The sequence below is a fragment of the Cricetulus griseus genome, chromosome 3, assembly GCF_003668045.3.
Source record: "Cricetulus griseus strain 17A/GY chromosome 3, alternate assembly CriGri-PICRH-1.0, whole genome shotgun sequence".
NCBI classification, from domain to species: domain Eukaryota; kingdom Metazoa; phylum Chordata; class Mammalia; order Rodentia; family Cricetidae; genus Cricetulus; species Cricetulus griseus.
In genome coordinates this window covers 217,788,659-217,809,207 of record NC_048596.1, presented here as the reverse complement: position 1 = coordinate 217,809,207, position 20,549 = coordinate 217,788,659, and the positions used below count along the sequence as shown (strand labels likewise).

Below are 20,549 nucleotides of genomic sequence, written 5' to 3'. Positions count from 1 at the left end.
AGCTGACCTGAACAACAGGGAGCTCTTGGTCCCCAGACTGATAGTTGGGATACCAGCATGGGACTGATCCAGACCCCAGGAACGTGGGTTTCAGTGAGGAGATCTTGAAAATCTACGGGACCTCTTGTAGTAGTTCAGTACTTATCCCTAGCATAGGTGTGGATTTTGGGAGCCCATTCCACATAGAGGGATACTCCCTGAGCCAAGACACAGGGTGGTTGGGCCTAGGCTCTATCTCAAAAGATATGATAGACTCTGATGACCCCCTACAGAAGGCCTCACCCTCCCTGGGGAGCAGAAAGTATATGTGATAGGTAGGGTATTAGTTTGAGGGGAGTGGTAGGGGAGGAGGGGAGGGAGTGGGAACTGGGATTGACATGTAAAACAATCTTGTTTCTAATTCAAATAAAAAATAAATTATAAAAAATGAAAAATGTAGTGCATATACACAATAGAATATTATTCAACCTTGAAAAGAAATCTTCCACTTGCAAGAGCATGGAAGAATCCAGAAGATAGTATGGTAAATGAAAATAAGGTAAGCACCAAAAGACAATTGTATCTGGAAGCTAAAAAGCAGATAGAGAGTAGTTACCAGGAAATAGCTGGAAAGGACACGGTGATACTGTGGAAAAGTTACTAAGTTTACCTGTACAAGAAGAGTATGCTTTTAAGATCTAGTGCACACAGGATTCTACATTTAGTAATATTATGTATTGCATTTCAAAGCTCTCAAGGGTAAATTTTGAATGTCTTTTCACCTAAACAATATCACATTGAAACATTACCACAGGCATTACATAAACACTAATACATTATCTTAATTTCTGGTCACTCCACATTCATACCTTTATCAAGATCCAAAGAATACAGGTAATTATGAGAAGAAAACACAGAACAAGAAAAACAAATTAAAGTTACCTTCTGTGCCATCAATCACACCAAGTTTAAGTGCCTTTGTTGCGTCGAAGCAAAATGCCCTGATAGAATGAAGCCCTAATAATGAAGCATTCTGCTTTAATTTTTCCACTTTATTCAATACTTTGTCCAGTGCTATTACTTCTCCCTAAAAAATGAAAATAAAGTATAAATCCAAATCAGTTATGAAAATCACCAATACAAAAGACTAGTGTAAAACTGGTCTCCTGCCTTCCTTTCTGCCTGCTGAATTTTTAACCACATTTACATTGGGTGAGGGGTATAGCACAGTGGTAGTGAGTTTCTAAGCAAGTTCAAGGTCCTGGAGGTGAACATAAAACCACCAATCTGAGTGACTGCTCATGGGTGGGGGGATCTTCCTTTGTGAAACATCTAGTTTCAAGGAATTACATACAAATGAATGTAAAGTTGATCCTCGTCTTAGTATTTACAAGTTACACAAAATTCTTAACCTAAATGAGAACATCACTAGCCCAAACTTCTGTGCACCACAGCAAAACGCTTTGGAAAGGCATACAGTTCAAATGCTGCTATAGGACACCAGGATCAGGTGGCAACTGAGTAGCTCCCAAGTGTGACCCAGTTAAGGAGAAGAGCCAATATTGTGGTTTGAATGAAATGGCCCCCATAGGCTCATAGGGAGTGGTATTATTTGAAAAGATCAGGGCATATGGCCTTGTTGGAGTACATTTGCCTTTATTGGAGGAAGAGTGTTCAGGGGTGGACTTTAAAGCTTCAAGAGCTCACACGAGGCCCAGTGGCTTACTCTCTCTTCCTGTTGTCTGTGGATCAAGATGTAGACCTCTCAGCTCCTCTCCAACACCATGTCTGCCTGCATATCACCATGATAATAGACTAAATCTCTAAACTGTAAGCCAGTCCCAATTAAATGTTTTCCTTAATGAGAGTTGCTGAGGTCATGGTGTCTCTTCACAGCCATAGAAACCCTAAGACAGCCAATTAAGGAAAGATTCCTCCAAAGAGGGCCGAGGAAGAGGGTCAGAGCCACAGAGGCAGTGACAGGAACACAGCCCAGCAGCTTGGTCCCCAGGTGACCCTGTTAGAGACTGCCAATCCTACCTTTAGGACAAAGCCTTGAGCAGGTTTTGCTGAGGCAGTGCCTCTGGTGATCAGCAAGAGAAGGGACTCCCAGTTGTCACTCCCTAGGACTCACTGGGTACTATTTCAAGAAGGATGCTATTATCTAAAATGAGCCACCCTGGGGTCAGAGAGCAGACAATGACCATAAATCAGGAAATTTAAATGTAATCTGCTACAGGTCTTGGGGCTAGCTGGGCAGAGCAGGAGGACCAGTGGTTGGCAGCAGGCTGCAGGAGTCTCACATTATCTCACTGAGTGGGAATAGTAGTGGTGTCTGGTGGACTGAGTCTGAGATCAAAGCCCCCTGGCACCCTTCAGTGTTGTAGAACCTGAGAACTCTGGAGTGCAGATGATTATGACTAGGGAGGTTTTGACAGTACAAACATAGGTCCTCCTCTGTACAGATTGTAGAGGTGTGGTTCTTTTCCACAGTCCCTGTGTGCTTGGGAGACATCCCTCAGTTAGGATAGCTAAGCATAAAATCCAGAGCTTTCAGCAGAGTGAAGATTCCCAAGTTCAACTGTAAAGCTATGTGTGGCCACTTGAGGCTCCCGGTATGCAAAGGGAAGCTACTAAAGTCAAAACAGCTTGGTGGGAATCAGGAGCCAATACAGGCTCAATAGTCACATAAACTCTGGGAAAGACAAGAGGCCACAAATTCACCTGACCCAATCACTGCACCTAATTTGTTTCAAGGGCCCCAGAAACTACTCAGTTTATCTTTTTCTCTTTTTTCCCCCTCTGCCTTTTTTTTTTTATTCTTAGCACTTTTTAGCAGTATTTTCACTTTACTGTGTTTTAAAACATTTCGTTTTTTATATCCCTTCATGAATTTATTTAACATTTTAATACATTTTTATTATCAGAAAAATCCATTTTATTGTGTTTTATTCTTTTTTTTTTTTTTTTTTTTTTTTGCCCCCTGTTCTCCTCTAATTTTTTTCTTACTGACATGAAGGAATCATGGAGTTGGCCTGGTCTAGCTGCCTGAAGAGGCAGGCATCATAGATTTTCCAGGGTAGAGTCCATGGCTCCTGGGCACTGTGTGCCTTTCATTTCCTGAGAAACTGAGGCACTCCCTCAGGCAGTGAAGCAGTCAGGCTACTTGTGTTTCTCTGTGTCCCTTACAGGTCACTGAAGCGTGCAGAAGTTTGGCAGAACAATTAGTCTTAAACATTATTCTTGCATGCCCTATGTAAATTATAATGACCATTATCCTGGCAAACACCACTGTATTCTGTTTTGATTGGAGTATAAAAAGTCTGGTTGCTTGGAATAAACTTATCTCAGCCTTAGTCTTGTTGAGACCCCCTCCAATCCAGCCTGGTTCTCATTCCCATGGACCATGTCAGGTCACCCTAATTTGGAAGTAAGTGCTGGTGCATACATTAACATTTTTTCTTTACCTTTTTAAAATATTTTTTCCTTTTTTATTCCTCAGCTTCCCTCTATCTTAATTTTGCCTTTAAACCATCTCACTATTGGGAAATCTTATTTCTTTTGTTTCACCTAATGCCGGGCTATCTGTTCCCTTGTTTTCCCACTGTGTTTCTCCTCTACTACCCATTTTCTCCCATTCACTAAATCTCATTTCTTCCCCTTCCTCTGCCACCCTTCCTAGCACTGGTCATCCCACACTCTCACTGAGTGCTTTTTAATTTCATAGTTCTCCACTTTCTCACAACGTCTGCATTCACACTAAGTACTTAACTTTGTAGTGTGTTCTGTCATTCTGAGTAAGTTTTACCATTTTTCTCTTTCATGATCATTGATAACATATCAGTGGCTCCAACAGATTTTTAAGTGTATTTCTATGTCTTACATGGTTTGTCATTGTTGCTCTCCCAGCAAGGCACCATTTTATTCTCTGAGCAGTAGTGGACAAGGAACCTCCACTAGGAGGCTGCTCAATTAATCCCCAAATAAAAGCAGAAATGTCCAGACCAACCAATAAGCAAATCATATAACAGATACACAAGAAACGTGCAAAGCCAGGCAGGGAAGGTTGGGAAACACCTTAACTCCTTAACTACTACATTCAAAGATGCGGACTAGGAAGATGCAGGAGGACAACTTCGGAAGTTTCCTAGTAAAAACATGGATGAATCAAAGATGGGACAGGCAGGCAAATTAATTCAATCCAAGGCATATAGAAAACTCACCAAAATGAAGAACAAAGTGTTATGGAAGAAAAGGGAACATGAAAGAAAAATTCACTAAGAAACTGATACTTGAAAAATTTAAAATGTCAGAAATGAAAAACTCAGTTAATCAAATAAAATATACCTGAAAAGTATCATCAATAGTTTTGATGAGGTAGAAGAGTATCTGTTATGAAGAAAAGGGTCAAGGAAATATTAAGTCAAGCATCAGTTTAAAATAAATACACAGCATAATGTCAGCATTTAAGAATACATAATAAATAGACCAAACTTTAAATTCATGGGATTGAAGAATCTGAGATAAGCATTCATAATATTGAAATAATCTATTCAATGAAATTACACAAGAAAACTTTCCAAATACAGAGAATGAAATGGAATCCAGACCAAAAAAAAATTATTTAGAAACCCAACTAGACTTGCTCAAAGAAGAATCCCTCCACAACTCATTACAGTCAACATAAAGAGCAAACAAACAATATTAAATGACACAAAGGAAAACCTCAAGCCAGCTACAAAGACAGTCACATCAAAATAACACAGACTTCTCACCAGCAGTCCTAAAAGCCAAGAAAACATAGGAAAATATATTTCAAGCCCTCAAGGTAAATGAATATCAACCAATATTGATGGATCTAACAGAACTATTTTAATTGGAGAATCAGGTCATTTCGAGATAAGCAACTAAAAATTACTAGGAAGCAATGCAGAAGATACAGGAAAAAAACAAAAAGCAACCCAGTCACAGAAAAACAAGCATAGTATGTACTCACTCATATGTGGATTTTAGACATAGAGCAAAGGATTACAAGCCTATAATCCACACCTCCAGAGAAGCTAGGGAAGAAGGAGGACCCTAAGAGAGACATACATGGTCCCATGGAGAAGGGAAAAGGGACAAGAGCTCCTGAGCAAATTGGGAGCATGGGGGGTAAAGGAGAAAAGCAAAGGGGGAGGAGAACATGAGGGATCAGTAAGATTGAGTTGGGGAAAAAATAGAGGAGAGCAAGATAAGAGACACCATAATAGTGGGAGTCAGTATAGGTTTTAAGAGAAATCTGGCACTAGGGAGAAATGTCCAGAGAGCCACAGGTTGACCCCAACAAACAATCTAAGCAATAGTGAAGAGGCTACCTTAAATGCCCTTCCCCTATAATGATGAGATTGATCACTACCTTAAATGCCATCGTAGAGCCTTCATCCAGTAGCTGATGGGAGCAGAAGTAGAGACCCACAGCTAAACACTGAGCTGAACTCCTGGAATCCAGTTGTAGAGAGGGAGGAGTGATGAGCAAAGGGGTCAAGACCATGCTGGGGAAACTCACAAAAATAGCTGACCTGAGCAAGGGGGAGCTCACAGACCCCAGTCTGACAGCTGGGAAACCAGCATAGGACCAAACCAGGCCCCCTAAACATGTCAGTTAGGAGGCCTGGCCAATCTATGGGGCCTCTGGCAGTGGAAACAGTATTTATCCCTAGTGCACAAATAGACTATGGGAGCCCAGTAAGACCTCTGCATGTACATTCCTCCTGCCCTGAACAAGTAAATGTAAAACAAAATTAATAAATACACACCTCTCATAAATTATGTAAGTGCATTAACACACCAATACAGAAGCAAAGACTAGCTGATTGGATCAATACCCCAAATCCAACTAAGTATCTGTTGTTCCCAAGAAACATATCTAACTAGCAAAGATAACCATACACAAAGGCTCAAATGATGAAGTACAATCAGTCAAGCAAATGGAACCTAAAAGCAAGCAGGCATAGCTATTCTGGTATCTGACAAAGAGGAGTATAAATCAAAATTAATCAGAAGAGATAAAGAAGGCCACTGCACATTAAGAAAGGAACAATTCATCAAGTTGACGTAGTCATATAAATACAGATGCACCACCAACTTTACAAAACAAACATTAGTCTCCATAAAAGGCTACAGAGGTTTCAAAACAATCTCTGTGGAAGACTTACTCTTGTCTTACTCTTATATTCAGATAAGTCATCCAAATTAAAAAATCAACAAAAGAATAGATGATAACAAGAATGGAGATATCATAATAGAGGGAGACATTTTTGGTTTGCAGAGAAATCAGGCACTAGGGAAATGTCTGGAGATCTACAAAGATGATACCAACTAACAATCTAAACAACAGAGGAGAGGCTACCTTAAATGCCCTACCCTGATAATGACTTTGATGACTAACTTATATACCATCCTATAGCCTTCATCCAGCAGCTGGTGGAAGTAGAAGCAGACACCCACAATTAATCACCGAACTGAACTGAAACCCAGATTCAGAAAAGGACGAGTAAAGAGCACAGGGGTCCAGACCAGGCTGATGAAACCCACATCAACAGGTAAACTGAACATCGGGGAACTCTTGCTCCCCAGACTGATAGCTAGAATACCAGCATGGGACTGATCCAGACCCCAGGAACATGGGTTTCTGTGAGGAAACCTCGGAAATCTACGGGATCTCCTGTACAAGTTCACTACTTATCCCTAGCATAGGTGTGGACTTTGGGAGCCCATTCCATGCAGAGGAATACTCCCTGAGCCAACACACACACGGGGGTGGGCCTAGGCCCTATCCCATAGGATACAATAAACACTGATGACACCTTATGGAAGGGCTCACCATCCAGGGGGAGCAGAAAGTATATGTGATAGGTAGGGTTTTAATTGGGGGTTGGGTGGTAGGGGAGGACAGGTGGGAGAAGGAAACTGGGATTGTCATGTAAATTAATCCTCTTTCAAATTCAAATAAAAAAAGAAAAAAAATCAACAAAGAAACCAGAGTTAAACTGCATAATACACCAAAGAGACTTAACTACATAGTACCTACAAAAATATTCCATCTAACGCAATGCATTCATCTCGGAAGCCCATGAATTTCTCTAAATTCAACTATACTGTAAACCTTGTGGTCAAGTCAAGTCTTATCAAATATAACACAATCAAAATAACTTCTTGTAATTTATCAGATTGTACTACAATGGAGCTAAAAATCAATAAAAGCAACTACAGAAACAACTCACATATATGGAGACTGAAAATGCATTTGTGAATGACTTGTTGAAAATCAAGAAGGAAATATTGTTTTAATTAGAAAAAAGAAAAAAGGAAAGGAAATCATATAAGGATGATTTAGGATGTAGCTAAGAGAACTTTCTGAAGAGGAATATTTTTGGTTGGTTTTTGCTATGAACATTTACATTTTAAAAAAGTCAGAGTTCTCAACTATATAACCTCATGATGCTGCTTGAGGTCAGGAATGTAAGAATGAGTTCAGCATACAGGCAAGAAATAACAAAGGGCAAAAATTAATCAAATGCAATCTAAAAGAATAATACACAGGTTCAACCAAAAGTTGTTTGAAAAGATGAACAAGACTGATAAACTTCTACCCAAACAAAGCCCCATAAAAAGAGCAAGACCCAATTAATAGACTTAAAGAAAAAAAAAAAGTATGTTATATCAGACACCAATGAAATACAGAAGCTCATTAGAGAATACTGTGAAAATTTGCATTCCAAAGACAAGCAAATCTAGAACAAATGGATACATTCCTAAGCATACTAGATCTACCAAAATTAAATCAAGAATTTCAGTAGATCTATAGCAACCAATGTGACAGAAGCAGTAATAAGAAGACCCCTAAAAAGACAAACCCAGAACTGGAAAAGTTCACACTGAGCTCTACCAAACTTTTAAAGAAGAGCTAAAATCAGTATTACTCAAACTTTTCCATTGTCAAACCCATCCTTGAAACCAATATTGACTGCCCTTATACTAACATCATATAAGAGCACAACAAAGAAAACTTATCAGACCAATTTCTCTGATAAACATGGACAAAAATCCTCAAGAAAATACATGCAAAGAAAATTGAATGATACTTGCAAGAAAATAGATGGAACAAGATATAATTATGTTAAGCAAAACAAGCCAGATTAAAAAATACAAGTATTGCATATTTTCCCATATGCAAATTTGTGTGTGTGCATCATGAAAGTAAAAGGGGACCATGAGAATAGAGAAAGCAATTATAAAGGAGGTAGGAGGCAGGAAGAAATAGTAATAGGATTTATGTAACATGTAAGCAGAAGCAAAGATAATTTGAGTGGAGGAAGTGGAACAACATGAGAGATGGATAGGAAGAGCCAGGGATGAAGGAGATGAAGAAAAGCAAAGTATAACGACAAATATGCATGGAAACGTCACAATGAAACTAACTTAAGATATCTTAACAAATCATACTTAGGTCAAGGTCACATAGTCACAGTTTTAAGAATATACTGAGTCATCTGGGTAGTATTTTGAAACACACTATGATGATGGTGGACCAACTCTTCTGTATATTTTCTTGTCTTTTAAACTGTATAAATCATTCTTATATGTCATATGCATCAACACTATAATACGGAAATTTTCTGGTCACATTTCATCATCATCAGGGCTTTAAGAAAACATCCAATACCTTGACAAACAGGTTGCATAGGCAAAACCTTGACTTTTAAGGGGACCTAAACAGGAAAAGTAGGGGGAAAAAGCCAAATAAGGCTCAGCTACACTACAATAAGAGAAACTTTCCTGGCCACTTTCACAAATGCACACATCTAGAAGCTGCATTTATATGCTTGCTTAACTAACAACAAAAAAATCAAAAGCTCCAGTAAGCTTGAAGTATCTAATAACCTTTTACTCTAACAGTAGGTCATATGCCTAATTTTGGCTGATACTAAGATGCTGAATGGGATATAAGAAGATACAAATGGTCTACAGAGTATAAGTTCCAGGACAGCCAGGGCTACATAGTGTAACCCTGTCTCGAAAAACAAACAAATGAAAAGGATACATAAAAGTGTTTGAACAATTGACAACAACCTCAACTTACTGCCCTTTGCTGGGCCAGTCCTCAAGAGAGAGAAACACATGGACCAAAGAGGCATCCTAGATGTCTCAGCAGAGGTCACTTTAGCTAAGTAAAAACCATAAAAACCCAAGTGAATGAGCCCATCCCTATTAGCAGAAACTCCAGTTTATCTGCAGCTGACCAGGTTCATGAGTAGGCCCTTTAGACCAGCACAATCCCCTAAACTGCCTCAGCTAACATTTAGTTTTATGCCACCACGGTACTGTATTTTTAAGCAGCATCAAAAAATCATTGGAAGTGAACTTATTCATAAATATTCACTCTCTTTAGGAAGAAGATAAAATGTCTAGGGAGTACAGTTTCTTTTTTTTAAGATTTTTATTTATTTATAATGTATACAGTCTCCTGTATGCATGCCAGCAAAGGTCACCAGATCTCATTCAAGGTGGTTGTAAGCCACCAAGTGGTTACTGGGAATTGAACTCAGGACCTCTGGAAGAGCAAACAGTGCTCTTAACTGCTGAGCCATCTCTCCAGTCTGGGAGTATAGTTTCTTAAGTGTACTTGCCTGGCTTGTACACAGGCCCTGGTTTCAATCCCCAGCATTAGACCCACACCCAAGCAAATTACTTTTAATGTATACAACCAATGTATCACAAATTATAGGCAGATCATCATCTTTACAAAGCATATTGGTACCACATCTAAGTTCTGAGTAAACAGAATAAGTATGTACATTAAGTACTCCATAAATTAACCCTTGACCTACTACTAGATACCATCATGCCTTGGCCTCCCAGGTACTCCATATATAGGCTACACTCTTCAATCATCTTAAAACACACCAGTTACTCCCTTCTATACATGCTTAACTATATATTCACCATGCTTCTCTGTTGCATATTTATAATATTTGTCATGGTAAAATTAGTTCTTCATCAATTTCTTACCCACCCCATACACAGCTAAAAAGCATAAAATCACATCAACTAACCTTACCATGAAGTTCTGGCCGCTATATTCATGACCTCTTAGTTAAAAAGTGGATATGTCCATATCTCATTTTTGTACCCAATTTCCTAGACTGAGAGTTCAGACCTCAAATTCTTACTGTCTCTCCCCTATCCTCTTTGCATCTGTTCACTTTGCTTCCTATTTCCATTGAGAAAACTGAAGCAACTGGGAGAATGCCCAGTGCTGTGGCATGTGTTCAGCACTTAACTCATGTGTGTGATTTCCTTCTTGTTTCTAGAGTAAATTGCTTCATGCTACCACTTTACATGCTATCACCTGTACATCAAATTCTAGCTCATGTCTCCTATTCAGATGTTATTTCAGTCATTATTCTTTCCCTTGGGTGTATTCATCTTCTCACTTAAATATCCCCATTAGCACACATACATCAGAAAAAGCATCCACACTCTTTGAATTCAACATCACTGCACTGCCCCATTCTCTGCACATTAAATTTTAGCAAGCATTTAGTCTTGTGAAGCCGGAAACAATAAAGATAGCATCAAATGGCCCGGTTTCTTCAATTGAAGAAAAAAATGATTACAACATTAATGAGTTTTGAGCACAGACAAACCAGTCCATAATAAAAACAAAGCTTTCTGGAACATACGTAAAGAAAAATGCAGTAACATTTGGGTGAAAGTTATCCAGGCTCATAGATACACAATGGAATGTTCACATGTATGTGTGTGCATCTGTTTATTGATGCAGAGTATGTGTGCATATAAACCATACATATGATGTCAACTCTGATAACATTCTCTCAAATTAGCTTTCAGTAATGGCAGTTTATATCTCAGTAGTTCATCTAAGTATAAAATCTCAAAATCAGGAGCAAGAAAAGTTCTCCTAAATGTTTCAACTAAAGAGTCTGTAACAGAACAAGTCTAAAATTGTATTAGCAAACTAGGACTATCTCGAGATTGTCCTCACATGTAACTGCCAACTGAACTGAATGTGGTAAATGACATAGCTACAGAGTCTTTCAGTTGAGTGCCCACCCTTGCTTCCCCCTTCACCTTTGGTGGCCATGGGAACTATGAGAGGGGCCTGCCCTGAAGCCATTCTCACCTGGTCCTGCATTAGGGCTGCAATATGTGTAGTTTTGCCCCCAGGTGCTGCACACAAATCTAGAATCTTCTCTCCAGGTTGAGGATTCAGAACATGAGCTACAACAGCAGATGGCAAATTCTATAAGAAAAAAAAAAATGATTTGGTCTTGACAATGTAGCCTCTCAACTCAATAAACAAATAAAACTCTGATGCATACCCCATGTGATTTCAAGATGTAACTGCTTTAGTTATCATCCCCAAACTACTACTTCATAAGTTAGTTACTGAATATCAGTCAGGAAAGTGTACCATGTCTAGTGGGATGGTTCAGTGGATAAAGACACTTGCTGTCAAGTCTGAAAACTTGATTTTGATGCCCAAGACCTCCATGATTGAGGGAAAGTTGTCCTCTGATCTACACACATGCTGTGACACATGCACATGCATGCATATAGACATGTGCAAGCATGTGAATACACACACACACACACACACACACACACACACACACACACAGACATGTGCCATGGGCAAGCATGTGAATACACACACACACACACACTTAATAAAAATATCCATTTCCTTAAGTTATAAGCCAGTGCAGATTTGAGAAAATAGATGTGAAATGGCCAATTTAGTATCAAACTTTAAAAATAAACAACCATATGGATTACTGAATATTAAAGAATATTACCTTGAGTCTGGATTCATTCAGGCATGCCTTCATATTTTCAAAGATGTTTTGAAAAATTTTAAGAGTGAATTTTAAACTCAAAGTGACATGGCATTACTCATCTCTCTAGTAGCTCAGAGTGGTAAAGCCTGCCATGGAACCCACATTAAAACGCTGCAACTATAATCATCCCGGCTTTCCTAAGGAGAGATGGGAGGTAGAGACGGAACTATCCAACAGCTCAGGAGCCAGCTAGCTGGAGACAGCAGAAGGGCAGAAACAAGCGAGACCACAGCAGTAAACGCCCCCTCCAAAATTATAAACATATAAACAAATGTAACTTTAGGCAAAAGTTACTCTTCTGATTTTTTTTTAACTCCTCAAGGAAACCACTGTCATCTGATTCTGGCCTAGATTCAACCAAACCATTCAGGTTCTGCTAGATCAAACGAAGTCCAGTTAAGCAGCTAGTAGGGAAGAAACCCAGTGGCTACTATGCAGACAGGTAATTTTCACTATTCTTCCCATCATCCATTTGAGCTCTCAGACTTATTCTTAGCCCTTAGCCCTGCTGCATGCCACATCACTTCCATTCCCTGGGACTCTGCCTCTGAGTGCAAACCTCAGTAGCCTGGCTCTTTCCTGCTGTCCCCCTCAGGCTTTCTTCCGAGCCCATTCCCATTCATCTGTCTCAGCTGCCAACACTTCCTACCCTGACCCCACCACCACTATACTCACCGGGATCCATAGTAGGCAAATGCAACCAAAGAATGAGACACCCACCCAACAAGACAAAACCAGACAGCTATGCCAACAAACACCTCAAGCATGCCTAGTTACCAGTGCAAAAACACAAAAATGAACAGCCAAGATAATATGTCTTCTCCAGGAGCCAGCCACCTATTGCAGTAGTCCCTGGAACATGCAATTTAGCTAAGCACAAAACCAGGACTTTAAAATAGCAATTTTGATATGTTCAGGATCTTAAGAAGAATCTGAACAAATGTTTTAATGAACACATAAACAGTTGAATGAAATAATGAAAACATTTCAAGACATGAAAGTAGAAACAGAATCAACAAAGAAAACATATACTGAAATAAAAATGGAAATGAAAAACTTAGAATGTCAAACAGAAACCTCAGAGGTAAGCCTCACCAACAGATTACCCGACTTGGAATAGTTTTGGGTCTTGTAGACCAGGTAGTAGCTGAACAACTCAATCAAAGAAAATTCTATATCTTAAAAAGAAATCCAGGTACAAAACAACCAGGATATCTAGGATACTATGAAGCAAACAGATAAACAAAACAAAACAATAAAACCCACCAAACCTAAGAACAGAGAGGAAAGAGGAAAAACCCAGATCAAAGCCACAGAAAATACTTCTGACAAAATCAAGAAAAAAATTTCCACAAAAAAATTCTGTGCCTATCAAGGTACAAGAAGCATGCAACATGAAACAGGACCAGAAAAGAAATTCCCCAAATAAATAATATTCAAAACACTAAATGTACACAACAAAGGACATTAAATGCTGCAAAGATAAAAGACCAAGTCACATATAATGCAGGTCCATTAGAATAACACCTGACCGAATAGATGGAACTAGAAAAATAATCCTAAGTTAACCCAGACCCAGAAAGACAAACATAGTATGTATTCACTTAAAAGTAGATACTAGCTGTAAAGTAAAGGATAACCCTATTACAATCCACAGACCAAGAGAAACTAAGCAACAATGAGGGCTCCAGAACTCCCCGGGAAGGGAAAATAGAAGAGATTTCCTGAGTGGACTGGGGCTGGGAACAGGAGGGATCCAGTAGGGGGTGGGAAGAGAGGGGGTCAGTACTGAAGAGACTACTGGAAGAAAAGAGGGTATTTGGGGTCAGGTAAGAACTTGGCACAAGAGAATCTCCCAGGAATCTAGGGGGAAGACTTAGACTCTTAGCAATAGTGGATACATAGCCTGAGCTAGCCATCTCCTGTGACCAGATTGGTGCCTACTCAATTGTCATCAGAGAGGCTTCATCTAGAAACTGATGAAAACAGATGCGGACCCACAGCCAAACATTAGGTGGAATTAGGGGAATCCTGAAGAAAAGGGGGTAGAAAAGATTGTAGGTGCCAGAGGGGTCAAGGACACAAGAAAATTCACAGAACCAACTAACCTGGGCTCATAGGGGCTCACAGAGACTGAGCCAACAACCAGGAAGACTGCATGGGACTGACCTAGGTCATCTGCATATATGTTACAGTTGTGTAGCTTGGTCTTCTTGGGGGACTCCTAACAGTGGGAACAGGGGCTGTCTCTGACTCTTTTACAGGCTTTTGGGACCCTATTCCTCATACTGGGTTGTCTTATCCAGCCCCAATACAAGAGGAGGAGCTTAATCCTACTGCAATTTATATGCCACGTTTGGTTGATATCCATGGGAAGTCTGCCCTTTTCTGAATAGAAACAGAAGAGGAGTGGATAGGGTGGAGGCCAGAGGGGAGTTAGGGGGAAAGGGACTGGGAGGAGAAGAGGGAGGGGAAAACTATGGTCAGGATGTAAATAATGATGATGATAATAATAATAGTTATTATTATTATTTAAAAATCATTAACAAAAATACTCCGTGACTTCTCAATAGAAACTGAAAGCCAGAAGGGTCTGGATAGATGTTCTACAAACTGAGGGGCCATCGATGCCAGTAGAGATAGCATATGCAGGAAAACTACCAATCACAACTGACAGAGAAATAAAAATATTACACACACACACACACACACAGAGAGAGAGAGAGAGAGAGAGAGAGAGATAGATAGAGAGAGAGAGAGAGAGAGAGAGAGCATAAGCAATTTCAATCAATCATTTCAGCTCTACAGAAGCACTAGAAGGAAAACTTCAGTCTGAAGAGGTTAACTACATCCAAGAGGACACAAGAAATAAACAATTCCAGAATAATAAATTAAAAGGGGAAAAAATGAACATCATAATAATAGGACAAAATAGGAATAAGAAACTCTCTTCATTAATAACTCAATAGCAATGGTCTCCATTCCCCAGTAAATAGACACAGACTGACAGAGCAGACTAGAAAATAGGATCCACCTTTCTACTTCATCCAAGAAATTTACCTTAAGATCAAGGATAGACATGACCTCTGGGTAAAAGGATGGAAAAGGGTATTCCAGGAAAGCAACCCAAGACATAAGCAGATGTAGCCATGGTAATAACAAAATGGATTTCAAACAAAAACTAATCAAAAGAGATAGGGGAATACACTCATTAAGTGGAAAATATAACATGAGAATATTGCAATTCTAAACATTTGTGTACCAAATACAAGGGCACCCAGGTTCATTAAAGAAAAAAATATTACAGCTAAATTCACATAGTGACCCTCATGTAGTGGATAGTGGGTGACTTCAATAGCCTACTCTCACCAAAAGACAGTTCATCCAGACTAAAACTAAACAGAGAAATGCTGACATTAAAAACCAAATGGACTTAACATATTTACAGAACATTTCACACAAACACAGAAAAATACACCTTCTTCTCAGCACCTCATGGGACTTGCTCCAAAACTGACCACATAGTTGAAAGTTGAAATAACACCCAGCAATCTGTCTGACCTCTAAGGATTAAAGATGGATATCAACAGCAGCACAAACAACGTAGTATACAAATTCATGGAAACTTAACTCACCACAGAATGAAAAAAATGGGTCAAGACAGAAATTAAGAAGGAAATTTAAAACTTTTTAGAACTGAATGATAATGAATACACAACATACCCCTAACTTGTGGGACACAATGGTGACAGTTCTAAGAGGTAAATACATAGCATTAGGTACCTAATGGTGACATGGAGAGATGTCATATTACCTAATGGAGAGATGTCATATTAGTAACATAAAGACACACCAGAAAGCCCAAGAATTACAAGAAAACAACATACAAAAACATTTGACGCCAAGAAATACTCAAACTCAGGGCTAACATCAATTAAATCAATCAATCAATCAATGAAACATTTGAGAAAAACAGGATTGACAATTCCTTAGCCAAAATAATGAAACTAGAGATGAAAAGGGAACATTACAACAGACATCAAAGAAATTCAGAGACTCATAGGACATATTTTTAAAATCTTTATTCTACCGAACTGGAAAACTGAAAAGAAATTGAAGAATTTCTTGATGTATGACCTACCAAAACTAAATAAGGATCAAATAAGCTATTTAAACAGACTCATAAGCCTTAGTGAAACAGAACCAGGAATTAAAAGTCTAAGAACCAAAAGAACCCAGTTGGATTAAGAGCAGAATTTTTTGGCATGTATGCTACAATACAAATAACCACAGAGGTTAGGTATCTCATAAGGGATTGGGGAGAGGGGAAAGGATTTCCCAAGGAAGGGAAACAGAATCTAGTGTTATGGAGAGATAAAGGAAAAAACAAATAGGAGAATTACATAGGGAAAGGGTTGGGGGAGAAATGTAAAGCCAGAGATATAGGGAGGGACAACTAACACTAAAAAGCTTTTGAAAAACCATATAGAAACCTACTACTGTAGAAGCTTCCTAAATTTTATATATATAAGGAATCTAAATGGTCACACCAAATTTAAGGGAGACAATTCCCCAACTAGATACTTATGCCAACAAGTAAAACATACAGTGCCAGGGATGGATTACTTCTTGTCATGTCCTTTGACAAAGGGTCTCTACAGAAACTCCCAAGCATCACAGGCTCTTGCCAAGGCAACTGGTTGCTCTCCACAACTTGATGGTAAAGCCCTATTGCTGAAAAAAACTGTGGTGGTTTGAAGAAAAATGTCCCCCAAAGGTAGTAGCACTATTAGGAGGTATGGCCTTGTTGAAGTAGGTGTGGTCTTGTTGGAGGATGTCACTGAGGGAGTGGGCTTTGAGTTCTCCTATGCTCAAGCTATGAGCATGTCACAGTTTACTCCTGTTGCCTGTAGATCAAGTATGACTCTCTTTGGCTCTTTCTCCAGTATCATGTCTGACTCATGTTATGTCCTGCCATGATGATAGAGAACTAAACCTCTAAAATGGAAGCCACTCCAATTAAATCTCTTCCTTATTAAGAATTGCCATGGTCATGGTGTCTCTTCACAGCAATAAAAACCCTAACTATGACAGAAGTTAGTATGAGGGATTGAGGTATTTATGTAATAGGCTTCACTATGTTTTTATTTGGATAAATTTGGACTTTGGGTGTTTGGGTTAGGAAAGCATTGGAATGCTTTAAGCACTGCTTAATTGGACATAATAGCAGGAATATGGAAAACAGTGGTACTGGGGGTTACTTGAACTGTGGGGGCCTAGATATATTCTTGGGATATTTTGGTAAAGAATGTGGCTGGTTTTTGCCCTTATTCAGAGTCTGCCTGAAGCCAAAGTGAGGAGACTTGGATTAATTCTGTTGGCAGAGGAAATCTCAAACAGTCTAGTACAGAACACTAGTACAGGTTACCAGTGTTCATGCTTATAAAGATTTATAATGAAAAAGAGGACACTGATGAAGGAAAAAAAAATGAATGTACAATTTGAAGAGAAAGGGAGCACCAGGAAGTGGAATGGAACCAAGTCCTGTGGATAAGGAGATAAACAGACTAAGAAATGGAATAAAGGGAATGGTGACCTCAGGGCAAGATAGCACTCACCTAATTTTCGAATTTGTGGAAAGGAATTAAAAACAAAGCTTAGAGCAGGGTGTGGTGATGCACACCTTTAGTGCCAGCACTCCAGAGGCAGAGGCTTGTGGTTCTCTGAAATATGAGGCCAGCCTGGTCTACAGGGCCAGTTTCAAGACAGACTAGCTTAGGCAGTGAAGGAAGCCATCTAAAATAGAAAGCTGGTGAAGATGTAATTGAATGGGGGGGGGGGCATGTTTTAGCAGAACTTGGCAGCTTTGACCATGTGGTTCTGACTTAGAGTTAAGAACAGAAGAAAAGGATTATGGAATTTGCTTCCCCACCTAAGGAAAGCTGTTGAGGTCAGACATGTGTCAGGGGTGTCCCTGAATGGAGACCTAGAGAGGCGAGTGTATGAAGCTGTGAAGGTGAAGCCTGGATTGCCTTTGAGACCCCAAGATGTTGGAGATACCAGAGTCATGGGAAAGCTACTAACAGGGAGTAGAGCCAGCCCAAGAGAAAGAAGCACTGAATAACAACCTGACAAAAACCATCGGCATATTGCTCTTACCACTAGAACCCACAGCTGCACATCAATGTGTGCAATACTTCTGACTGACTTTCTGAGATGAAAAGCCTTCATTATATCAATCATTAAATCACCTTTGCATAAAGATAAGTGTGTTAAAATTAATACAGGGAAAGAAAACACGAGTGTTCATAAGACTGTCTTAGTATTTAACAATGGTAGGTCAGAATATGAAAAGACCACAATTATAGTAATAATTGAGAAAAATAATTTCTAATAATTCATCTGTGTGATTCAATGTCATTCAGTTTTATTTTACTCACCTGCAAAAATAAGTAACTGGGTAGAACATTATCAAATGAAGGGCTGAGATATATGGGTTCTGTCATTCTTATGCCTATACCTCTAAAAAAAAAAGAAATGAAACATTGGCCAGTATAAGTTATATAGTATATATTTCTAGGAACACCCACTATGACACATCAAATATAAACTGTTCATTTTTAAGACTTCTTTTACTTAACAATAAATTTCAATAGTCCTGTGGATTGTTTTACTTAACAATAAATTTCAATAGTCCTGTGGATTGTTTTACATTTTATAGGAGAGGTAATCCAAATAAATAAATAAAGTCACATTAACTATTTTAAAAAGCACAAGAGTTCCTTTAGAGAGGTCAATAAATTAAAAAGCAAACAAGCCCTAATTCTCATTGCTTAGTTCTAATCTTTCTGGTAACACAAACGTTTTGTGCACGACTGAATTCTTAAGGTGCTTTGCTAGATACTTAATGAAACAGGGAAAAACACCGAGACTCAGGCTGATGCTGAGCACTGACAAAGGCAGCGCCCTGCCCTGCTCCCATCTTTGCATAGAGAAGCTGTCCAGTATACCCAGTACACTCAGTACTGACAGTCCCCATATGACCTTTTCTACCTCTGTCCCATTTTACTAGTGGCAGTGGAGCTTCTGGGAACAGGAAGGGCCGGGACATAGGTTGATATGGTGTACAGTGATTCATAAAGACAAACACTGCACCTGAGTGGCATGCTCCAAAACTATCAAGAGGGAAAGAGCTCATAAGTACTGGCAGAGAAAACTGACAGAAAAGCAAACATGGTTCAGCACATCACTAGAAACACTGCATCAAATGGGAGAATGAGGTACACTGGTAACAATCAACTAAAGTGGGCAGTCAATGCTACAAACTTTTTTTTTTTTCCCCCGAGACAGGGTTTCTCTGTATTGTTTTGGAGCCTATCCTGGAACTCGCTCTGTAGACCAGGCTGGCCTCGAACTCACAGAGATCCACCTGCCTGCCTGTGCTGGGACAAACTTCTTACTATAGACACAGACACATAACTACATCAACAAAACATTCTAAGGGGAATAAAATCAGGTTCCAGCCATTTGGAAAGCTTTTCTTTCTTATACTTGAGAGCCTAATCATCTGTTTCTTTAGGAGAACTGACTTCACTCACATAGGAAAACTTCTCCAATGTGACAAGCTGCCCAGGAATGAGGGCTCTGGCCCCATTCTAACTGGCTCAGTTCACAGTGCATATGTGCATCACCTTCCAACACTAGAGTAATGGCGTTCAACAGGACTCCTAAAACAAGCTGAAGAAACTACATTAAGCAAGGCCTTGTTTGTTCATGGTTTTAATCTGCTTAGCACAACCAACATCCAGATATGATTTAGAACTAATTATATTTCCATGTGGCTTGAACAAATTGAAACATTTAGTTTTAACTGTAAACATTCATGAGTGCTGTTTTGTTTAAAATAATTTTTATATTTGATTTGCATTAAAATTAAATTTTTCTTTGACAAATTAAGAATGTTTGAAAAGATAAAGGATATAATTCCCTGTTAAGTATTGTTCTTCAAAGTTTAAACAACTAAAATCTAAAAGGGGAAGTAAAATTCTTAACAATTACAATGTGCTCAGTCATTCACCTGGGCTGAGGACTGAACTCTCACCTCGGGGAGAGCAGCAACGAATACTATCACTGAACTTCATCCACATTCTACTGCTTTGGTTTTTAATCTACTTACCCCTCTTGACCAGAAAAGAGCTCTTTCCACAAATTATGGAAATATGGGCTCATTTTTCCAGTTGAAGTTATTGAACTGCATTTTGTAACAAAATACACCTTCTCACTCTTTTGAGCTTTTTGAACCACAGAAAAGATGCTATTTCCCCCACAGAGCTTGGTGACATACTTCAGATCGGGTATCCCATTGAAGATATCTTTACGGCTTAGTTCAGAAATTCCATTTCCAAGAAATACTTTAGTTCCATCAAATTCTTTGGCTCCTTTCTTACATTTCCCTTTAATATCAGAATATACGGAAATAACATCTCCAGCTTTCATAACTAGGTTAAAGAAGAAAATCAGACTGTTAATCTGTGCTTTGGCAGATTAGTAAAAATCCTTCAAGCTAAAATGGCTATCCGTAGAGACACCAATTATGGACAAGAAATAATCCAAACTGGCTCATTATCTCAGTATAATCCTCAACAGCAACTCAACTCTTAGCTT

General features: G+C 39.0%; 1 protein-coding gene across 5 annotated transcripts in view; it reads right to left on the bottom strand.

Moving 5' to 3' along the window:
- Nsun6 (NOP2/Sun RNA methyltransferase 6) overlaps nt 1-20,549 on the bottom strand; it is a 49,073-nt gene that overhangs the window by 15,679 nt on the left and 12,845 nt on the right. For 4 of the 5 annotated variants that reach the window (XM_027405265.2, XM_027405266.2, XM_027405267.2 and 1 more), the window contains 4 exons: nt 20,230-20,383; nt 18,326-18,407; nt 11,168-11,287; nt 922-1,066 (listed from right to left, as the gene is read on the bottom strand). In XM_027405265.2, the coding sequence (XP_027261066.1) occupies nt 922-1,066; nt 11,168-11,287; nt 18,326-18,407; nt 20,230-20,383 (501 nt within the window). The remainder of the gene's footprint in view (nt 1-921; nt 1,067-11,167; nt 11,288-18,325; nt 18,408-20,229; nt 20,384-20,549) is intronic. The other variant, XM_027405268.2, reaches the window with a different exon arrangement.